Source organism: Catharus ustulatus, chromosome 5 (genome assembly GCF_009819885.2).
Source record: "Catharus ustulatus isolate bCatUst1 chromosome 5, bCatUst1.pri.v2, whole genome shotgun sequence".
NCBI classification, from domain to species: Eukaryota; Metazoa; Chordata; class Aves; order Passeriformes; family Turdidae; genus Catharus; species Catharus ustulatus.
The window spans coordinates 24,296,161-24,317,350 of NC_046225.1; the positions used below are offsets into that span (position 1 = coordinate 24,296,161).

At 43.5% G+C, this 21,190-nt stretch overlaps 1 protein-coding gene across 2 annotated transcripts in view; it reads right to left on the bottom strand.

The window, feature by feature from the left end:
• Positions 1-3,637: 3,637 nt before the first annotated feature.
• Positions 3,638-21,190, bottom strand: part of DKK2 (dickkopf WNT signaling pathway inhibitor 2) — a 64,348-nt gene continuing 46,795 nt past the window's right edge. For both annotated transcript variants that reach the window (XM_033061314.1, XM_033061313.1), the window contains 3 exons: positions 9,913-10,063; positions 8,619-8,765; positions 3,638-8,088 (listed from right to left, as the gene is read on the bottom strand). In XM_033061314.1, coding sequence (XP_032917205.1) covers positions 7,838-8,088; positions 8,619-8,765; positions 9,913-10,063 — 549 coding nt within the window. In that variant the 3' untranslated portion in view covers positions 3,638-7,837. The remainder of the gene's footprint in view (positions 8,089-8,618; positions 8,766-9,912; positions 10,064-21,190) is intronic.

Genomic DNA, 21,190 nt, shown 5'->3' on the forward strand with positions numbered 1-21,190 from the left:
AACTGTATGGACAGGTTTATGGCACCATTATGAGAATTGCCTGTTTATAACCCAGTGTTTTCAATAAGTAATTATTACATGGGGCAAATCCTGTTGTTGTAATGCTGACAGGTATACAGCAGTACGATGGTTAGTTAGTGATGGGGGCATGATGATCAGTTATTACATATATATTTCTACATGTCTATATTTATATGTTTATATATTTATATTATATTACATATAGTATTACAGTTTTGGTGTTGCTCTAGCATTCAGGTGAGTTGTACTAACACACTTCTCTATTTTTGGTTTGAATCATTAGTATAGTCCTTGTGCAATACAAACTGAGTGCTAAATAATTGCACTGTCATGCATGACTTTTAGTTTTCAGCATCAAATTTAGAAAGAAAATTTCTTAATTTGATCTTTTCTGCTTTTTGAGTATGTACTTTGTGCATTGCACAATATGGTATTCAATTGTAATCACATAAGGACACATTTCTACAAGAGCTTTTAACATGGGAATCTCAACATGTTTCAGAGTTGAAATTGAATAAACATAAGGAATTCTGTATTCTGCTTCAAAGCTTCTGAACATTTTGGATCTATGTTTTGAGCTGCAAATCTCAGGGAAACAAGTACTGCAATGGTACTTAATATTGTGCGATTCCAGTTGTTGTCAGGAGACAGTATGAGAATTTAATTTTGACATTTTCACATCTGACTCTGCCAAAATGAAAAACCCAGAGAGGCAGAGAAATCAAAATTTATCTGATGCATTCATAGGTTTTGATATATTTTGAGTTCTCCCTGGAAGATGTGGTAGCAGAGGGAAGACCTCTTGCTTCAGAGTTATTTACAGCCATGCTGATGAATTTCTAATCCTTGACCTGAGAATGTTCCCTCCATAACCATTGATCTCCACAGATTGGAAGGAAGCTCCAAGATAAAGAGCACTGGTTTTCAAGTAATTAAAGTTTTCACAACTTGATCCCATAGGTCTCCAAATTTACAGTATTACCAGCTAGCAGTATGATGCATTGGCAAGGAGAGTTATCATCCTCTTCTGAACTTCACAGAAGAATTACAGTAATTTCACAATTACAAGCCGCACTGACTATAAGCCCCATCTCCGGGTGTCAGCAACATTTTGTTCTTTGTTCATACACAAGCCGCACCCAATTATAAGCCGCTCTGTCTTTCGCAGCGAGGACCCACGTGCAACAAAGTTGCCAAATAGTAACAGAATCGCGGGATCGGGGTATTTACTGACTTGGCTCGGGCTGTGAGGGCTTGGCCTTCTCGGGGCTGCCGACGGGGCCAGATGGCCCAGCTCGGCGCTGCCCCTCGGCATGGCCACTCGGGGCCGGCTGCCGCCCGGCGCTGCCCCGCGATGGCAGGGGGGCACAGAGCCCGCTGGCACCCACAGCGGCAGCAGCAGGAGGCGAAGGAGCACCCCCGCTCCTGTGGAAGGCGGGGACGGGAGCCTGCCTGCTCCTGCGGTGGCAGGCGAGGACAGGAGCCCCCTGCCTTCCTCCCGGGCCGCGGGGATGGCAGCACGGAGCCCCCTGCCTCCACCCGGGCCACGGGGCCAACAGGAGAGAGCCCCTGCATCCCCCCGGGTTGCGCTGCCTGAAGGAGGGAGTCCGCTGCCTTCCCCCACCCCATGCTGCCGGCACTGAGCTCGGCTCCATCCGCTGTGAAACAGAGTAACCAATTTGTAACAATCCCATAAAGCCTGGTTTTACTGGCAGGTGCTCGGCTCGGCACTCTGGCTGGCACTTCTGGGGTTAGAAATGTCAGAAAACTATTCACATATTAGCTGCCCCTGAGTGTAAGCTGCATTTCTGGGGTGGGAGCAAAATTTTAGTTAAAATGGTGCGGCTTGTAATCGTGAAATTACTGTATATGTTTTTTGAAACAGAAGCGTTAACTGTCCTTTCAGAACACATACATTAGGATTTTCTTTTAAGCACTGTTGCAATATCGGAAACTGCTCAGTTATTGAGGAAAAGACATTGCCCAAATAATTCTGAGGTGGATTTTTCTAAAGCTTTGGGTGGTCATTGGGTTAATTAGTGGGCTTCATTCCAAAATTTCCCACAAATTTCTTCCAAAACTCATTGTGCCATTCAATACTTTCAATGTATCTCTATACTTTGATGGCTCCATTAAAAATTACTGTCACTAAGGAAAGAAACAATACTTGTGAGCCCTACAATTAAAATTGTACTGAATGATTGAATGTTTAATAGTTGATTTTTTAAAAAAATTTTGCAAGTTTGAGTGAATATTGCTGAATAAGATACTCTCAGAAATAATTAGCTTATGAGGAATAGAAAATTGGAACAACCATACTATAGCAACCACACTGGTATACATTTCTGATTTGTTAACTACTCTTCGGCCAACTTTATTAACAGCAGTGGAGAATTACAGTACAAACATTGCCAAAGACCTTGAAACTATGATTTTCTTCTTTTTTCTAAATATTTTTTCCTAAAAAGGCAAGAAAAAAAATTAAACAAAACCTACCCCTGTGCTTATTAAAACCTTAGTTTACTCTAAAAGATTATTTCCTCTGCTTCGGGAAGTTGGCAGGCAGCAAACCACTTCTAAATCAAGCTGCAAGCTGGTACTGCAAAAAGCAGAGTTTATTGGTACCAGACATTTGTAAACAAGTAATTGACACTCATGCTATAACAATAAGCAATTCCAAAAAAAACCCAGGGAGCTGCCAGAACAAACAAATTTGCAACGAGCCCTATCCAATGCTATATATCCATCAGGGTCAGTCCCATCAGTGGTAGTCAAAATAACAGCTCCAGGACCAGCTGGAGCTCTGTAAAGAGCAGTTGTCTCCTGCTTTTGCCTATTCCTCTGCGCAGACTTTCACTGGGAACCCTAGGCATAGACAGGCTCCGAGCTACAACAATGTTATCCAAACAACGTGCCTGAATCCAAAGCCTCTGGAATTACAGGGATTTGGATACAGAGAGGTAAGATGCATACTACTTCCAGGGGAAATAGGCTCAACGCTTTAGCTTTTGAGGCACCTGAGTCACTAAAACACACCTCCTCTCTTGGGGTCAATACTGTGGGGTCGTGGCTCAGGAACAAAGACAGGGCATTTACCCTTCCCCTGCTCTTAATTATTGTATGGGATACCAGTAATGTTCACAGTGTTTGCAATAGCATCTAACTACATTTTGAGGTAGCTTGTCCCCTGTACCCACCGTTTCAAGCCTTGGGCTGGTTCCCACCCTTTCCACTTCCAGCTTTTTCCCCTTACCTCCTGCATTTTTGCCACAAGCAGGGCTGTGTAAAGCTGGCAGTGAGAGGGGCCTGCAGCAGAAATCTGAGGCTTCTCAATAACTCGTAGAAGTCATGTAAAGTTGAACTTGAACAAATAGTAAGAATGGATACAGGGTCTGTGTATGTGTGTACTGTAAGCATTCTTTGGTAGCGGTGAGTATGTTTTTAAAAACAACAACCAAACATTGTGAAAAACTGTATTAGCTGATAAGGCACTTGAGCTGAAGGTCTGTTTATCTCAGTGAAACACTATGATTTAAATGAGGGAGCATAGATCTTGAAGCTAACTCTGTTTCTTCACTCCTGTCTAATGCAATAAAAATGTCATACTTCAGACAAGTGAGCAAGGTAAGAAACCATAACTTTATTATTAGAGTGATTTAAAAACAAAATTAATGATTCCTTTGTGTACAGTGCGCCCATAGCAAAAGAAATCTAAAACAACTGCTTTCCCTTTGTCAGGGACTGCAGGTAAGGTTGCCTGGGTGAGGAGGAAGTGTTTGGTTTTTCTCCCCCAGTGTAGGCAGTTATTTTCAGAACATGTGACAGAAATCCAAAGAACAAGGTTTCTTTATTTTTTATAAACGTGGTCTTGGTATTATATAATTCTCCTAGCAAGTAAATTTTTGAAAGCTAGAGTATAGATCTCAAAACTCCTAATACCCCGAGTTTAGAGCCACTGTTATATATACGAGTTTCTGCTGGTTTTCACCTTCAGAATCTCTTTCTTACATGGCTTTCCTAGAACGAAAGCAAACTGGAAGGGATGAAAAATACAAATTTTCTTTGACAGCACTTACTTTTGCTAGTGGGGGTGATGATGCAGAGCTCAAAAGTGAAAGCAGAGAGGGCTGGTGACAAGGAATAGTTTAGGAATGTCTATTCTCAGCTTCTGCCCAAGATGTTTATGGTTTTTGGGGAGGGCTTTTTTGCTGAAACAATGAGCTGGAAAGTCAGAATACGCAGAAGATGGCTTAAATTTCAGCGAATTCTGGTTTAGGTGTCAGATGCTGGATGTATGCTGTTCGAAGTGTTGATATAGAAGCAGGCAAATCTATTGGAATTGTTTTCATTTTAAAAAGTGTTTAAAATCATAAATACTATAGGTTACAAACAACATGAGACAAAGCAAATAGTACAGTAATAGATACACACCCACATTTATACTGTAAATCAGATATATGTAGTTATAAAGTAAAAATCCATTATTTTTAGGAAAGTTAATAAGTATTTCCAAAGAGATGTTGCATTGCTGAGGCTATTCTAGGTTAATAGGAAAATTATTTGAATTGTTCAGCAATAACATCTTGTGTACTTGTGTCATGACAGCCGATTTCTGAAACATTAGAGAACCAAACTCATTCTTAATTCCCGTGATGAGTGACACAGTGAGTGAGAGCAATTATCCCCAAATTTAGCTTTTATTCCCAAACTGATGTATATTTCCGCAAAACATTGACTGACTGTCTTCTAAGCAACCAAAGTTCAGTCTTACGAAACTATTTGCATGCTACTCCGTTCAGCTATGTGGTTCAGTATTTGTGGTGTGCAAGGAACTGCCTGTGCCTATTGTTTTTGTTCCCAGATTAAATCTCTGAAGGCTTTGGCAGTCTCTGTTGAAGTCATTGGGCTCTGAAAATGCTCACAAATTCATTATGTTGATGTTAAAAGTGTTTGAATTTTCAAAGGGCCTACCAACCCAATACTGCAAATGACAATAGCTAAACCTTTTTCATTTTATACAATCACTTATGTGATTTGCAGCCCACTCCATCCCCCAAATGTACATCTGTTGGAGCAAAGGGTTACCAGAAAAAACTAACAGGGGTATCAAGACCATTGCTCAATAACCACAGCCATTATTTTGCAATATTTCTTGTGCTCTGCAGGAGTTTTCCTGGGCTCAAAACTTGGCTGGTTTTACTTACACTATTCTCATTTGTGTCGCATGAATTGTTTTATGTTATTAGAGCTGAATGCTGTAAGTTGCCATTTCAGAATTCCTAGTTATAGATTTTGCAGGAGTGCATTTGTATGCTGTAGCCTCTAAAAAAATACTGTGTAATTTGAATACCAGCTTTATCCATCATGAGTCCCTCTGGTATGTATCACTATCCAGGAAATGCGTCTGGATACCTTTCCTACTTAACCTGGTTGATTTTACATTACACAACCAGGTGCATTATTTTCAAAATGTATTCTTGAGTGTTTAGGTGTAAACCAACCCAGGAGAAGCATACAGGTAGTTGTCACCTAAACAAGTTTTGTAGAAACTATGTATGGAGATTTTAAGATGACCTTCATGTTTTTTACCAAAATTCAACCTACACACAGGCACAAATACAATCAGATGTTTTTACTTGCACAGATAAAAGATTTTTTTCCAATAGGTTTGCATGTCTTTCTGTAAAGAACTAATCTTCTTAAGCAGCAGGTAAGAAAAAGAATATGGGTAAAATATTTGGGGAGGAATGTGAAAGGAAGTTTAATGTATATAATCTTATTATACATTTTCTACATTAAAGTCAACTGGCTGCAAATATATTTTGCTACAAAGCTTTGTGTAAGAAATATCTCTATAAGAAAATACATCTCATTAAACATTTCCTGTAAATAAATTATCCCAAATAACTGTGTTTTGCAAGAGCAAAATGGCAGGTAGGCCAATAAGAAGAGCTAAAAAATGCTGGGACCCCATTTCTGCAACCCCTCTGCTCATGCTAGGTTATCATTTTCTTTTATATGTAGTGACAATGAGAGCAATTGAGTTCTTCTTCTGAGTAAATAAAACTTGCAAAATTGGTTCCTCGACTTTTATAATATTTAATATTATAATATTGAAATTTCTGAGCCTTACTCCTGTTCCAGAGACATTGGAAAATGCTGTAGTAAGAAGAGCTGTTTTCCAGTAGGGAAAGAGGTGTGTGAAATTCTCTTCTGCATCAGACTCTTATGAAAGTAAGGGCAATGAAGCTGAGGTCTGTGTTCTAATTAGGCAGGCTGAGTCAAGTATTAAAGCTTTAAAGCATCCCACTGGTGGAAAAAGGTAATGGTGATGTGGTAAAATACATAGTGGCCTACCCATGTTGTGCAGAACTGAATAAACAGAAAAGTCTATTGTATTACAGAGCATGAAAATGGGTAATTATAAATGGGCAATTACAACTTAGCAGTAGGTCAATTATAGAATCAGACTTCTTTAAAGTAATATCAGTCTCTTTACCAAAGTTTATACAAAGGAATATTTGCAATAAGTAAAATTTTAAAAATTTGTAAAGACCTGGGAGACAAGTCAAGGGACAGAGGTTGTCCTTTTTCTAACCAGTACACAAACAGTGTAGGGTTGGCAGCTGTTTCCACAGTCTGTATATTTCTGTCATTCCTGGCAGAACATTCCAGAGGGAGAGGACATCAGTTTCAGGATGAATGCATGCTGGAGGCTGGTATGCTGTGACATCACATGATGTTTAACAAGTCATTTGTGGTCATGCCATCTTCTTACATCCTATTCTGCAACTCCTCTTTCTTTGCTGTCTTGAGAACAAATCTGTTATCTTGCTGCAGAGTGCCATAAAATGTAAAAATCTGAGTGTGTAGCAGTATGCTTAACAAATGTTGAGGTGTTATATATATTGTATTATAACAGCAACAGAGAAACAACTTTGAAGCTCTTCATGTTAAGCACTTCAACACTGATACTTCTTTTGGAAATGTCTATAATGCAAGAATGCTTAGGCAATGAAAGTATATTTAGAACTAATGGATTCAGCATGCACACTTATTTGCTTCATCTGTTCAACCCAATGTATATTAGCAGTAAACTGAGGGAAATACAAGTGATTAAGTGCCTTACTATGACATTGAACTACATAAAGCATTTCAATTTACCCATGTATATGAAACAAAACCCTGCCTAAATGCCTCCTCTTAGATAAACTGCTGTTCTCTTGAGATTTTGAGACGGTCAGTTTTTACCTTCTTCATAAGGGCCTGCAAAACACAGCACTCTTGTCCTGCAGGAGTGCTTCCTTGCTGAAGTGTCAGCCCTGAATAACCAGCGCATGTGAACATTCACAGTAACTTTATTTCCATTTCTCACACCTGCAATGTGGCCAATAATATGTTGACAGATGAGTCTTCCTGGCATGCACTGCTTCCTATAGGAGTACAACGTATACAATTTCCATAGAAAATCCTTACCACACTGGAGACTCACTGTAGCTCTAACACTGAACCCCTGAAACATCATGGGACAACACAGCAAGGTAAGTGGCATTCATTTCCACTCTACTTATTTGCGTACTAGCATTTCCCACAAACTGTAGAATTATTTACAGGAGAACTGTGCAGTAGGTGAACTCCAGCTACACTTGTGTTTACCACTAGCTCAAAAAGAAATGCATTTGGTGTGATTTCTACTCATACTCTAACTGTTACTTTAGTCATTCCACTTTCATTTGCAGTCCCCTTTTTCCACCATGCCATAATGCATTAAACACATAAAGCCACAGTCATTTAATACTATCTTCCCAATCCTCATTCAGATCTTCTGGCACACATGAAGTCTTGATTTAGAAGAGGAGGTCGCATCTTTCCATACTTTACAAGACAAACCCTTGGCACAGTCACATCGTTGGAAAATCTCCAGTCCATGGGACCCCTTCTTGCGCTGTTTGGTGCACACCTCCCCCTGATGCAACACAGGCTTGCAGATTTTGGTCCAGAAATGGCGAGCACAGCAGTGTCCCTCGATACAGTCTGATGACCGTAGGCAGGGATCACCTTCATGTCCTAAAAAGAGCAACCAAATTATTTTATCTGATGGGAAAATATGAAAGTGCAGAAAGATTCAGGGCAGACTTATGCAAATGAAACCGGGAAAAAAGAGAGGTGATATTTCCACCTGTGGCTATTTGAAGGATGCAAACACAAGAAAAGATATTAATTAGGTTCAAGGAGGTAATGCATGAGACCTGCCGTAAGACTTAGTAAGGAGAAATTCTGCTACAGGACTGTAAGCAGAATTACAAGTGTTCAATTACATGGCTGTTACAAGAAGAGGATGTCTGCAGTCTTGCACAACTGATAAAATGATTGTCGGTCCACATCTGATACAGAGAAGAAAGCAGATGCTGTTTCAATCACAGGAACTGTTGGTTGACATTACATCACTTTCTGAGTCATGCTGTGAATTCTCACAATAGACATTAACTCCATGTGAAATTACTGCCTATTTCTGATTTCCACTGTTGTATCTTAACAGCAATAATATGAGTCATGACATGAAGAAACAGAGCAGTCCAGTCCAAACATGACCTTACCTTTTATGTGTGACAGTTTGGATCGGGGCCTCCCAAGGTTGTGCCAGCCCAAATCCTTACTTGCATAATGACTGTTCTTGTTGCGTGGCCCTTCTAGAGCCGGGATGTGAGGAGTAAGGATGCTTTCAGTTACCGGTATGCAAATACCTGCAAGGAAAAGACAGACACTCAAATATCAGAATAAGAGGAAAAGCAGCTGAGAGACATGCACTGACCAGGTCAGGATGATAAAAGCACTGGAGTTTGGCCCCAGTGATGCTCATCTCTAGTAACACATTCACTTCTGGTTGCTGGCACTTAGCCTCACCACAGCAATGCTTCATTCACTGTCAGACAGTTATAGCTATCCATCCTGGAAGGGACAGGCTGTGAACCAGCCACACAGGAAATAACAACACTGCACACTGGACACTGAGAAGCCAAGACAGATAAAATACAGTCAAGCTATGGTGAGAAGTAAAAGAGAATAAAAGGACTATGGGAATGACTGGGAGTGACCATGCAAATAAAGACTACACAACAGTCTGTGATTGGCTGGAACCTTTCTATATAAGACTTTATAAGTGCGTGCTCAACCCCATTTCAGGGTCTTTTAAAGGAGTTACCTGCAAACATCAGACTTCTAGGGAGCAAGGACTTTATTTCTTAGAGCTGTGAGCAGGCGTTTTGGGTTATATTTTATGTTGTGCCCTTGTGCACCCCTTTTTATTTCTCCTTGTATTAAAGCTTTCAGTTTCTAGCCCTTTAGTCATTCCCTTCCCTTTATTACTTATTTAACCACTTTGCCAACACCATCCGGGGGTTGGCGCAGGCTGGACCCCGCTTCAATCTCCCTGTCACTTTGGCTTTATGGTCTGAGCCCCTGGAGAGCTCCTTACAGACATCTCTTCACTCTCCGTGGGAATGCAAACAGTGTGGTTATAACCCTCCCCAGGGAGAATGGATTCAGGATTCATTAAGTCTCCTTTCCTTCCTTAAAATATTACTTCTGTGCAGTCTTCCAGCAAATGAAAGCACACCGAATGTAGAGTTGTGATTTTAGGCAGCAGTATTTTTGTGTTTCTCCACCACAAAATATAAGAAAAGACTGATAGTAGCGGAGCCCTAAACACAGAAATACTATTAAAGAAAATTAGGCAGAGTGGAACAAAGTAGACAATTAAGTTTTCTTGGTTCTTTTTAAAAAAGAAGAGCTATCATCCAGGAAAAATTACTGTTGCTGGGCACACTCATAGATACAGATGATGTCAAAAGGCAGCTTTTCTGCAGAAAAGCCCAGAGCTGGTAGCCATACCGTTGTTGCAGCGGTTCCCAGGGCAGCACATCCCGTCCCGGTGGCAGCGCTTCTTCTTTCTCCGGCACATCGTGCACGCAGACGTGGCTTGGTGAGGGCTATGGCAGTACCGTCCAACTTCGCATTCCTTGTCATTAGTGCAAGGGTAGGCCTGGTGGGCAAGAGAAAGGTTTACAGTGAGGCACTCCTTTGAACAAGGAATGGATGCACCCCATTAAAAAAAAGCCAAAAAACCAAAACAAGCAAACAAACAAAAGACAAGACAATCAACTACCACTGAAACCTCCAAAATAAAACAATAGCTGAGGTAATAATTCATGGGGCTAGGAGATGCAACTAGGGATGCTCCACTGTAGCCACACAGCAATCTTTAAGATCACACAACTGCAGGTCATCGCTTAAAGAATAAGAGATAGAACCTGCTTGCCCATGGCTTAATCTTTCCTTACCTCAAACATATGTGGGTACAAGAGATTTCACATTTTTGTGGCTTCAGGGATCTGATTCATAGTCTAGAGGTTAAAACTACACATTGAACAATCAGCACAGCCACAAAAACTAGTAAAAATACTGAAACACACCCTCCAATAGGTAAAATTTCATTTTAAACTCTAAGAAGGTATTTTCCCTTTGACAATTGTCAAACAAGCCCGGTGTTGTCACAGTGAGTATCTGCATCACACTCATTCAAATGTCTGTAACTGCACCACTCATCTCTGCTCCGTACCAGTGGAACTCCACGAAAGTGAACAGACATCAACTGGTCAGTATTTCACTTCGATAACCTTTCATCCACTTATCAAAGTGGACTTTATGGTCTTAGTATACTCACTAAACCTGGCATCTGCTAAATAACACCCTGTGGTAAGCAGCATGGAATATATTGTAGAGCACAAAATATCTTGCACGTATAATGCCTTGCAAACAGATACATGGGTATACAATTCTTCTATGTTCATGAAGACCAAGAAAACAGACTTAAAAAATAAAAAAAAGCAAAAGCACTGCATTCTCCATAAAGATAAACTTTGTTCCTACGAAAGGTAAAGAGATGGTTCTTGAGACATAATAACACACACTGACACATTCCATTATGCTTTCTGCTGCCTCCCATACAGCTACAACTATGCTATCTAATGAATCTAATTTTACAGCCTATTAAATTAATTACAGATTTTTTCCCATTCCTCAAAATTATTCTTGAGGAATTTGTTTATATAAAAAAAAGATGACAATAAATTTTGTGCACTTTCTGAAAAATTGTGTTTACACTTTCTCAAATAATTTTCTCCAGTACTTCAAATAAATAGAACTATTGCTTTTCAAAATTATTTTGCAATTAATTGCTCACCCCCCCAAAAAAGCTCAACTGACTAATTTCCAGTGAAGAATGATTACTTTTTGGTAATCATATTTGAAATCAAGACTTACAGTTCTCTCAGAAAATAAAAACTTCAAGGTCTTTGAGAATTCACTTTGAAAGTTGTTTCTTTAGATGGAGAAACTCTTGTTTATCTATCTTCATGCCATTCTGTTGAGAATCACATCAGAAACAAGAGGTCTTCTAACAAAACCAAACAAATTTCCCTCATGTCAGTAGAGGGAGGGGAAACTATGCCATTTCTTATGTGACTTCATGAGTTGTTTTTTTGTCAAAATTTAAGTTGCAGTACCAAAAGGGCTGGCTGAATATTTCCCAAGTGCTGTTACCTCATTATTTCTGCCCTCTGAATATGTGCTTCTGAGAATTTTTCCAGGGTGCAGCTGTTTAGAGTAATCCGAAGTCTTTTAGCCTTAACATTTCCTCAAGAGGATGAAATCATAGAAGGCCAGACCTTCTAAGCTAGAAGTACCAATAAGATAATACAAATATAATCTTATTTTAATCTTGTTCTGATACTCTCAACACATAAGCAGATTCTACTTATTCTAGCAAAGTGGAGCTAAAGTGCTCTTTCCTCATCACTCCTGTCCCTCAATTTTTCCAAAAGTAACAACTGACTTAAATTTATCATATAGTTACCATAAAAGTAAGAGTTCCCTGATTTAAAAGATACCTTACTAACCTAAGGATCTTACATTGGAAAAAAAAAAAGGCAATTTTATAGAGACTTGTGCCTGGTTATACTGAATTTGGAAAATACTAAAGTCTGCTAGCTGGAGGAAATGCAAATAAAAAACAGATGGACTGGCTAAAACCTGGAGATGAAGGCATTTTAGACCCTTGTCTGTCATCAAGACCTGCATAACAGCATCTTTTTTTCAACATGGGCATGTGGCATACACCTGCAACTTGTCAGCAAGAAGCCTACTTGAAGTTTTATTTTGATTCCTCAAATAGCTTCTTAAAAAAAAGTTTCCTGATCCCGAATGGTGCTATTGAATGCTCTCACATACCATATCTAGTGATTGTTTTACTTCTGGATTTTAAGCTGAGTGACATGGAAAAGACATTTTAAGATACACATCTAATTGTCAGCTCTAAGCTCCGTCCTTGTGAATGATAGAAGTAACAAAAGACAACTTCAAAAGTTTCTAGGGAAATCAACAGAATCCAGTCTTTCGTCCCAGTTTAGAGCCCATTCCTAAATAAAAATGATACTTTGGAATTACAATAAGCCAAAAATTACCTACCTAAGGTAGAAGACTGCAGCACATCAAAAAATAGAGTAATTTCACGAATACAAGCCGCAGTAACTAGACAAAAATTTTGGTGAAAACCCGGAAGTGTGGCTAATATTTGGGTGCGGCTAATCTATGAACAAAAATGTGATATCTGCCCTTACCTAGTATCATACCAGTCCAGTCCCGAGCCGAAACAGTTTGAAATCCATGGTTTCCCGTTGTTCCGACGATGAACCAATCAGAGAACAGCTCATTGCCTGCCTGTGGATGGCGGCGTTACTGAGGGGCGGGGGTTGTTATCGGGGTGAGTTACCTCGGCGAGTTACCTCGGCAGTTCAATAAAAGTGTGTGATATTTCTCTGTACTTTTTAAAGTGTTTTCAGTCTTGTGCGGCTACGGGGTTGGCTGGGTTCGCAGGGAGAGGGCTGGGGGAGCCTCTCTCCCCGCAGGGAGAGGGATGAAGTGGGCGATCGGCTCGCAGGGAGAGGGCTGGGGGAGCCGCTCAGCCCGCAGGGAGAGGGGTAGAACGGCCACTCGGCTCGCAGGGAGAGGGCTACAATGGCCGCTCGCCCCGCGGGGCTGCGAGGGCTACAACGGGGCCACTTGCCCCGCAGGCCGCGAGGGCAACAACGGCCGCTCGCCCCGCGGGCCGCGAGGGCTACAACGGCCGCTCCCCCCGCGGGGCTGCGAGGGCTAAAACGGCCGCTCGCCCTGCGGGCCGCGAGGGCTACAACGGCCGCTCCTCCCGCGGGGCCGCGAGGGCTACAACGGCCGCTCCCCCCGCGGGGCTGCGAGGGCCAGAGCGGCCGCTCCTGTGCCAGCACGGAGATGTGGCTCCGCTCGGAGCTCAGTTGTCTGCCCGCGTGGCTGAGCGGCTGTTTAAAGGCAACGCGGATCCATTGGGAATACTCGCAAAATGACCACACTATTGTTCCTGTCTTTTTCGGCTTGTAAATAAAGGGTGTGTCTTTTTTCACTTGGAAACAATGTTTCCGAGGTCGGCAGTAAGCCAGTAAGCCCCGGCGATCCCGCGATTGTGTTACTAAATGACGACTTTGTGAAAGTTCGCGGCGAACTAAAGTGCGGCTAATATTCCGGGTACGGCTTATTTATTGACAAAGACATCAATGTTGCCAACACACCGGATATGCGGCTTATACTCCATGCGGCTTGTATTCGTGAATTTACTGTAAGTCTGTTATATGTAGCTTAGACAACAACTAGCAGGTCCACTCAAAAGACCAGTTACCAGCCAGCCATGCAAAAGACCCTCTTGCAAATTCCTGCTGCCATCAACTATTTCAATCTGTCAAAATCACTACCCATTTATGGCTTGGCTATCTATCACAGGGACATTGAAACAAAAATGCCTATATAGCCTTGTATCGGTTTTCTAGTCACTAGACATTCATTAGAATAGGCATAACTCCTGCTCTCAGCAGAGTAATTTCTATTGCTCTGTAGCATTCATTACAGAAACAGAAAAATAAAACAAAGTAATATATTGTGTAATGAGCCTTGGCTAGCAGGAGGGAAATGAATCCATGAATTCTTTTGTTGTCAGTTGAGTCAATCTAGATATACGTCTTCTTTGAAGTACAGAGTAAAGAAAATATACTTGTAAAAATGTGCATGTTAACTACAATCCATGAATAAGTCAAGGTTTTCGAAATCTCCTACACCACAGTGCCTGGAACAGAGTCTTTACGTTCAGAGAATTGTAGAGAACATTTCCTATATACAACACAAAGACACAGATCAGTCCCAGATGGAAAGGGAAGAAGCAAGTTGTAAACCAGCACTACTTCCCAAGAAATGATAACTAATTATAAGGCACATCATCCATTCACATTCTTCAGCTACATGTATCATTTTCTGGTTGTAAATCCCCATCCACTAAACACAGCTTTGATATCATGGGAAACCAGATGAAACTGAGGTAAAATATGTAGCACTCCCTGAAGCTGCATTTAAACAATCTTATTTTTTATATCCCACTTACAGGCAATCAAGTTACCTGTAACATGACATGAACAACATTTGCCTGTGATAATGAGTCACATTTTCAGAATGTATTGTCTAATTAAGAGCATTGTTTACCAACATGGTTCTTCCTCAGCCATTCCAATTAGTTTTGTATCCTTGTATAAAATATACTGTTGAGTTCTTGTCCAAAAATATATAGCAGTTGGATTTTTGCAATGTTTGGAGGATTCAGGCTTGATGTTGAAATGAGTATTGCTCATGCTGTGCCAGAACATCACCTGCATCAGTCCACCAAGGCTAACCTTTACCAGCGAGGTCACAGGGTAATGTGAGAATAATCCTTCCCTTCCTGACTTTATATTCAAAATTCCATTAATGCATGATAGAAATACTCAAGGAAAATTGTGCAGATGATAGAGGTAAAAGCTGGGGACTTTTATAGTTAAACAAGTCCTTCCAAGTTCTGAAGATCTTCCTTCTTTTAATGACTTCCCAGGAAGGTTGACTAAAGAACTGTCTGTCTACAGTCTAAGTGGGCAATGTCATTCCACTGATTTGAGAACCATGCAGCAGTGAGGTTTATGTTTACTTAAGTCTTCCCCTTTTGACAGAGGAGCTCTTAGCCTCTTTTCTCAGTGCAATGACATTTTCTTGATATTTTTGCTGGAGTCATTTGCTATCACACATATTTTCTAGGCACCACAGAGTTTCACTGCAAGCTGTAGCAATATTAAGTGGTGAGACTGTTGTGCTAAGAAGTCACGCAGTTTGAGTCTCTCTTTCTGGCACTATAAAACATAATGGAGAAGCACTCCAGGGGGAGAGTAAGACAGACGCTGTAATGTGCTGAAGGGTGAGGAGACTGATGGCAAGCATACTTTATTGAGCTTTGGGAGATAAGGTCCTGAATTTCAGCATGGCCTCCAGCAAATATTTGAAGACAGTATTCCCAGCCAGTGTCTCAGTCACCAGGCTCTCATCTGTGCATATTATGATGTCTCATTTGTTTTTATGCTGAAGTACTCCACACCATACTAGCTAACAAAGTCAGTGAAAGGCAGGAAGAGCCACTGGCATTTTTACCTAGACTGTGTCATCACTTATCCAGCACAAGCAGTTGAGACACTGTTGGCTTCAGACCCACCCTCAACACTGAGAGGAGCTGTGCCTAAATAGGTGTTCTGATGGAACAGATATCAGTAGTGATTCCTCCAGAAGTAATTAACTTTTTTTTTAAAACACATCATAAAGTCTAAGTGCAGAGTCAGTCCTGGCAGAAAATCACAGCTACTACCACTCCCTGCAGAAGAAACAGCATGGAGGTTGTCCATTAACCCGTCACTGCAGATGCCAAGCAGCACTCAATAAGACAGATGAAGTTTCATGTACCACAGAAATGACAGTACCACTGCACTTATTGTTCTGCACACCCTGCCAGATTTGGTCTATACAATCATCCCCTGATGATAGTAGGGACTGAACAGAAGAAGAGGAGAAAAGCCACAACCAGTTGTACAGCCAGAAAGTGAGAGCTCTCCAGAGCTACCAGGTGAATCCTTCATCATCCTCTCTCACTTGGCAAAGAGGCAGTAGCTATACTGCAAAGGTGAGACAACGAACTCAAGGAAATGGACACATACAGTATCCCAGGAATGGTTTTGCTTCCTAGATACCAATATGTTAGAAAACAAATTTAGGCTCTTACTCAGTCTTGTACATACTATCCCTATTTATTAATATCCTGTTCAAATACCTGTGCTACTAGGCTGTGCTACCAGGCTGTGCTACCATATACTACAGATGTCTTCTGCTGCCAAAATCTCTTCTATATCACATACCTTTTACAGTCATATAACAACCCTTTACAATCATACAATGTCTGTGAGACAGGTTACCACAAATGAATTGGTACTGCAACTCAGTTTATTACTCATGTGTTACTTAAGCAAAAAAGGTTTTCTTCTCTATTTCAAATAATCATACTTCTGTAAATTTTAAAATAATTATTATGAAGGAGGTAGAAGCTGACCTCTCTATCACCAATATGCTAGCTAGAAGATCAAAACTGTCCTAACCATAGGCAAGAGGGCAGTTTCCAACGTCCACTTGAGAGATGAACAAAAGAGCTTGTTTGCCTTTAGTCTTGGGCATATTGCTTAATATTCCAAAGCCATTAGGCACAATGAAGCAACCAACTGGCTCAATCATGGTGAGAATCTCTCCTTTCTATCCTGCTTTGGACAGGACAGAACTATCTTTCAGAGCAAGGACTTGATCCCCATGGAGCAAACATATGAAATAGCCACAGGGGTGCCATGTTTTCTTTTACTTTTCTCTTTCTCTGAAGAATCAGTAATCTAAATTAAAAGCATGCCAATAAATTAGGAAATGCAAACATATGCTTTAACCAAACAGCCTGCTGTCAAGACTAACTACAAAGAATGCAAGTTATTGTTTGGCTCCCCAGTTGGGCCTGATTCTGAGCTGGGATCTCAAATTTGTTTTGGCTTTTAACAGATCAACATTGGTGGGACAGTTGTATGCAACATGTGGCCTGTAGAGCTAAATGAATGCATCACACATGGGATTCATCCCACTGGCCTCGTTGGAGACAGAGTGAAGATCCTCTCTATGAAGTCTGAGAGAAATACTAACATGATCTCACAGGATACAAACCTTAAGTAACAATAGAAATACCAGCTCTTTATTCAGCACCACATGAATGTGATAAAGGAGAATGAAGGGGGTAAGAAGAGAATTCAAAGTTGTTTAATCACCAACAAACAAAGCAAACTCCCAGCTCTTTGTGGGTTTTTTTCCTGCAAGGTAACTAAACTACTCACTGATAGCTTCTTGGGTGCATCCAGAAAAACCCACCTTTGACAGGCTTCAGCCTAAGTTTCTCCTAGCTGCCAAGCAGACATACAGATTAAGATGTGGATGAGAAATGACCATTATTTACTATTTTATTATTAATCCCAAACAAGAAAAGAGTTTGTCAGCAGCCATCTGGACTGATGTAGTTTTCCCACAGCACTGCTGATGTTGCTTTTTTCTATTCTTAGCTCTACATAGGCATAGATGATAGCAAGGGATCTCACTGTGTGCAAGCACAAAGCCATGGTTAATTTATCCCAGAGAGGAAATCATGCTGTGCTCTCAGACAGTTCCAGACATGGATCCTGTCTCAGACTGAGAAACAAGAAACTCTCAACTCTCAGTGACTGCTGTGGCACAGATCTTTCCTAAAAGAAACAGATTTACTTCTTTCAGTTACCATTGCAAGTTTAAGAATTCAATTTTTCTCACCAAACCTCCTTCTTGTAAAATAATACAACTCTGATCCATTTCTCTGCCAGACCTAAAGAGGAAAGTACAGTAAATTCACGAATACAAGCCGCACTGAGTATAAGCCGCATCTCTGGGTGTTGGCAAATATTTCGGTTTTTGTCCATAGATAAGCCGCACACGAATATAAGCCGCTCTGTCGTTCGCAGCGAGGACCCGCGTGCAATTAGTAACAGAACTGCGGCAGGGCGGGGTTTACTGGCTGAGCTAAGGCTGTGCAGGCTCGGCCCGCTAGGGGCTGCTGACGGGGCCAGGTGGCCCAGCCCGGTGCTGCCGCTCGGGGCCGGCCGCCGCTGCCCCTGGGCTCGGTCACCCCGGGTCGGCGCTGCCCCGCGGTGGCAGGCAGGGACGGAGTTTCCCCCGCTCCTACGGCAGCGGCGGCGGGCGGGGACGGAGCTTTCCCACGCCCGTGGCGCCGGCGGCGGGCGCGGACAAAGCACCCCGCCTCCTCCCCGAGCCGCGGCAATGGCGGCGCGCACTTCCCCCCCCCTCCCCGGGCCGCGGCAAGGGCTGCGCAGGGCTCCCGTCGGCTCCCGGAGCCGCGGCAATGGCGGCGCCCCCCCCCGTCAGCTCTCCGGGCCGCGGCAATGGCGGCGCGGCCCCCCCGCGTCCTCCCCGAGCCGTGGCAATGGCGGCGTTTCCCCCCCGACGGCTCCCTGGGCCGCGGCAATGGTGGCGCGGCCCCCCCCCGTCGGCTCCCCGGGCCGCGGCAATGGCGGCGCCCCCCCCCCCGTCGGCTCCCCGGGTCACGGCAATGGCGGCGCCCCCCGCCCCCCCCCCCCCCACCTCTCCTCCCCGGGCCGCGGCAATGGCGGCGCCCCCCCCCTCCTCCCCTGGGCTGCGGCAGAGGAGGGAAGGAGAGAGCTCTCCCGCCTCTCTCCCCGCCCCCCGTGCTGCCTGCAGGGAGCCAGGGCAACACGGTAACACTGTAACAATTGCGAAATGCCGGCTTTTACTGGCCGGTGCTTGGCTCGGCACTCTGGCTGGCACGTCTGGGGTTGTAAATGTCAGAAAATTATTAATATATTAGCCGCACCCGACTATTAGCCGCACTGCCGGGTTTCCACCAAAATTTTTGTCAAATTGCTGCGGCTTGTATTCGTGAAATTACTGTACCATGTTCAGCTTCTAGATTCAGTACAATCACTTTCTTCAAAAGATAATTTATTTTAAAGTCTTCAATTTAACACAAATGTTGCTGTTATCATGAGCTACCGCTGCTTCCAAAGATCATTCCTTCAAACTGTGTGGATAATGGTCCCAGAAGCCTGCATTATTAAACAATAAATATTCATGTTTCAAAGGAATTCTCAATCCACTGCTAGACCACCAGGGAAAGAACATTTCTACAATCTGCAGTAGTCCAGCTCTCATGATTTCCTAGAGCCAAAGAAAACTCAGATCTTAACAACCAGAAAGCAAACCTCACTGAGGTCTCTCTTAACCAACTGAGGCATGATTCACAGGGGTCCTCTCAAAAATTTTCCTTGCCCAAACAAGAATGCGGTGGAAAACAACATCCTGATGTGCAAGCACTAGGCAGTTGTGCTCAGGGGGAGTGTGTAGCTGCACCTGGTGGAAATAGAGTCAAACACCTCCAAATAAACAGAGGAGCTGTGTTGCCCTGTTTCACATAGCACTAGTCAGTGTGAGCAGTGACTCTCCCAGTGCACATAGAAAAAAACTTCAAAGACTATTCCTGAATAAGATCTCACTCACACTGTAACCCTACGGGTCTCTCAGCCCACATAATGGACTTCAACAAACATTTTAGGTCTAGACTATCTGATAATTCCAACCTGTTATTCTACAGCTTATAAATCTACACCTTCTCTTACAGAACTACTTACATTTGGTGTCCTACTGGGAGAAGGTAGCATCTGTTTAAAGCTGGTCTTGGCTTCAGAAGGATATATGGAGGAAAGTAATCGGAAAGACTGCAAGTAGATGAGCAAAATTTCTGGATACTATTATCTTGTTAATTTAGTGCATTTTACATGTATCATGAAAGTATAAACGCAAACGTTTAACACACTTAGAATAATCCACCTTAAAATTTTATTCAACTTAATTTACTTTCAATTCCTCATGTAGGTCAAACCAGAAATGAGTTACATTTCCAAGTAACTCAAAGAGCTGCACAGTATGCCCAAAATATGCACAGCTGTACATTGCTTATCACAGAACATCATCAAACTTTCTTCAGAATACATCATACACATTGTTGTCCCAGAGACAGCACAGCTACAAGTCTTCCTATTCTATCCTACCTTTAAGACAAATTACAGTAAATTCACGAATACAAGCCGCACTGAGTATAAGCCGCATCTCTGGGTGTTGGCAAATATTTCGGTTTTTGTCCATAGATAAGCCGCACCCGAATATAAGCCGCTCTGTCGTTCGCAGTGAGGACCCGCGTGCAATTAGTAACAGAACCGCGGGAGGGCGGGGTTTACTGGCTGAGCTAAGGCTGTGCAAGCTCGGCCCGCTAGGGGCTGCTGACGGGGCCAGGTGGCCCAGCCCGGTGCTGCCGCTCGGGGCCGGCCGCCGCTGCCCCTGGGCTCGGTCACCCCGGGTTGGCGCTGCCCCGCGGTGGCAGGCAGGGACGGAGCTTCCCCCGCTCCTACGGCAGCGGCGGCGGGCGGGGACGGAGTTTTCCCGCGCCCGTGGCGCCAGTGGCGGGCGCGGACAAAGCACCCTGCCTCCTCCCCAGGCCACAGCAATGGCTGCGCGGGGCTCCTGTCGACTCCCCGAGACACGGTAATGGCGGCGCGGGCTTCCACCCGCCTCCCCGGACCACAGCAATGGCTGTGCGGGGCTCCCGTCGGCTCCCGGAGCCGCGGCAATGGCGGTGCGCACTTCCCCCCCGCTGCCCGGGCCGCGGCAATGGCTGCGCAGGGCTCCCCTCGGCTCCCGGAGCCGCGGCAACGGTGGTGCCCCCCCCCACCCCCGTCCTCCCCGGGCCGCGGCAATGGCGGTGCGCCCCCTCCCCCCCGTCCTCCCCGAACAGCGGCAATGGCGGCGCGCTCCCCCCCCTCCTCCCCTGGGCTGCGGCAATGGCGGCGCAGGGCCCCCGTCGGCTCCCCGAACAGCGGCAATGGCGGCGCCCCCCCCCCTCCTCCCCTGGGCTGCGGCAGAGGAGGGAAGAGAGCTCTCCCGCCTCTCTCCCCGCCCCCCGTGCTGCCTGCAGGGAGCCAGGGCAACACAGTAACACTGTAACAATCGCGGAATGCCGGCTTTTACTGGCAGGTGCTTGGCTCAGCACTCTGGCTGGCACGTCTGGGGTTGTAAACGTCAGAAAATTGTTCACATATTAGCC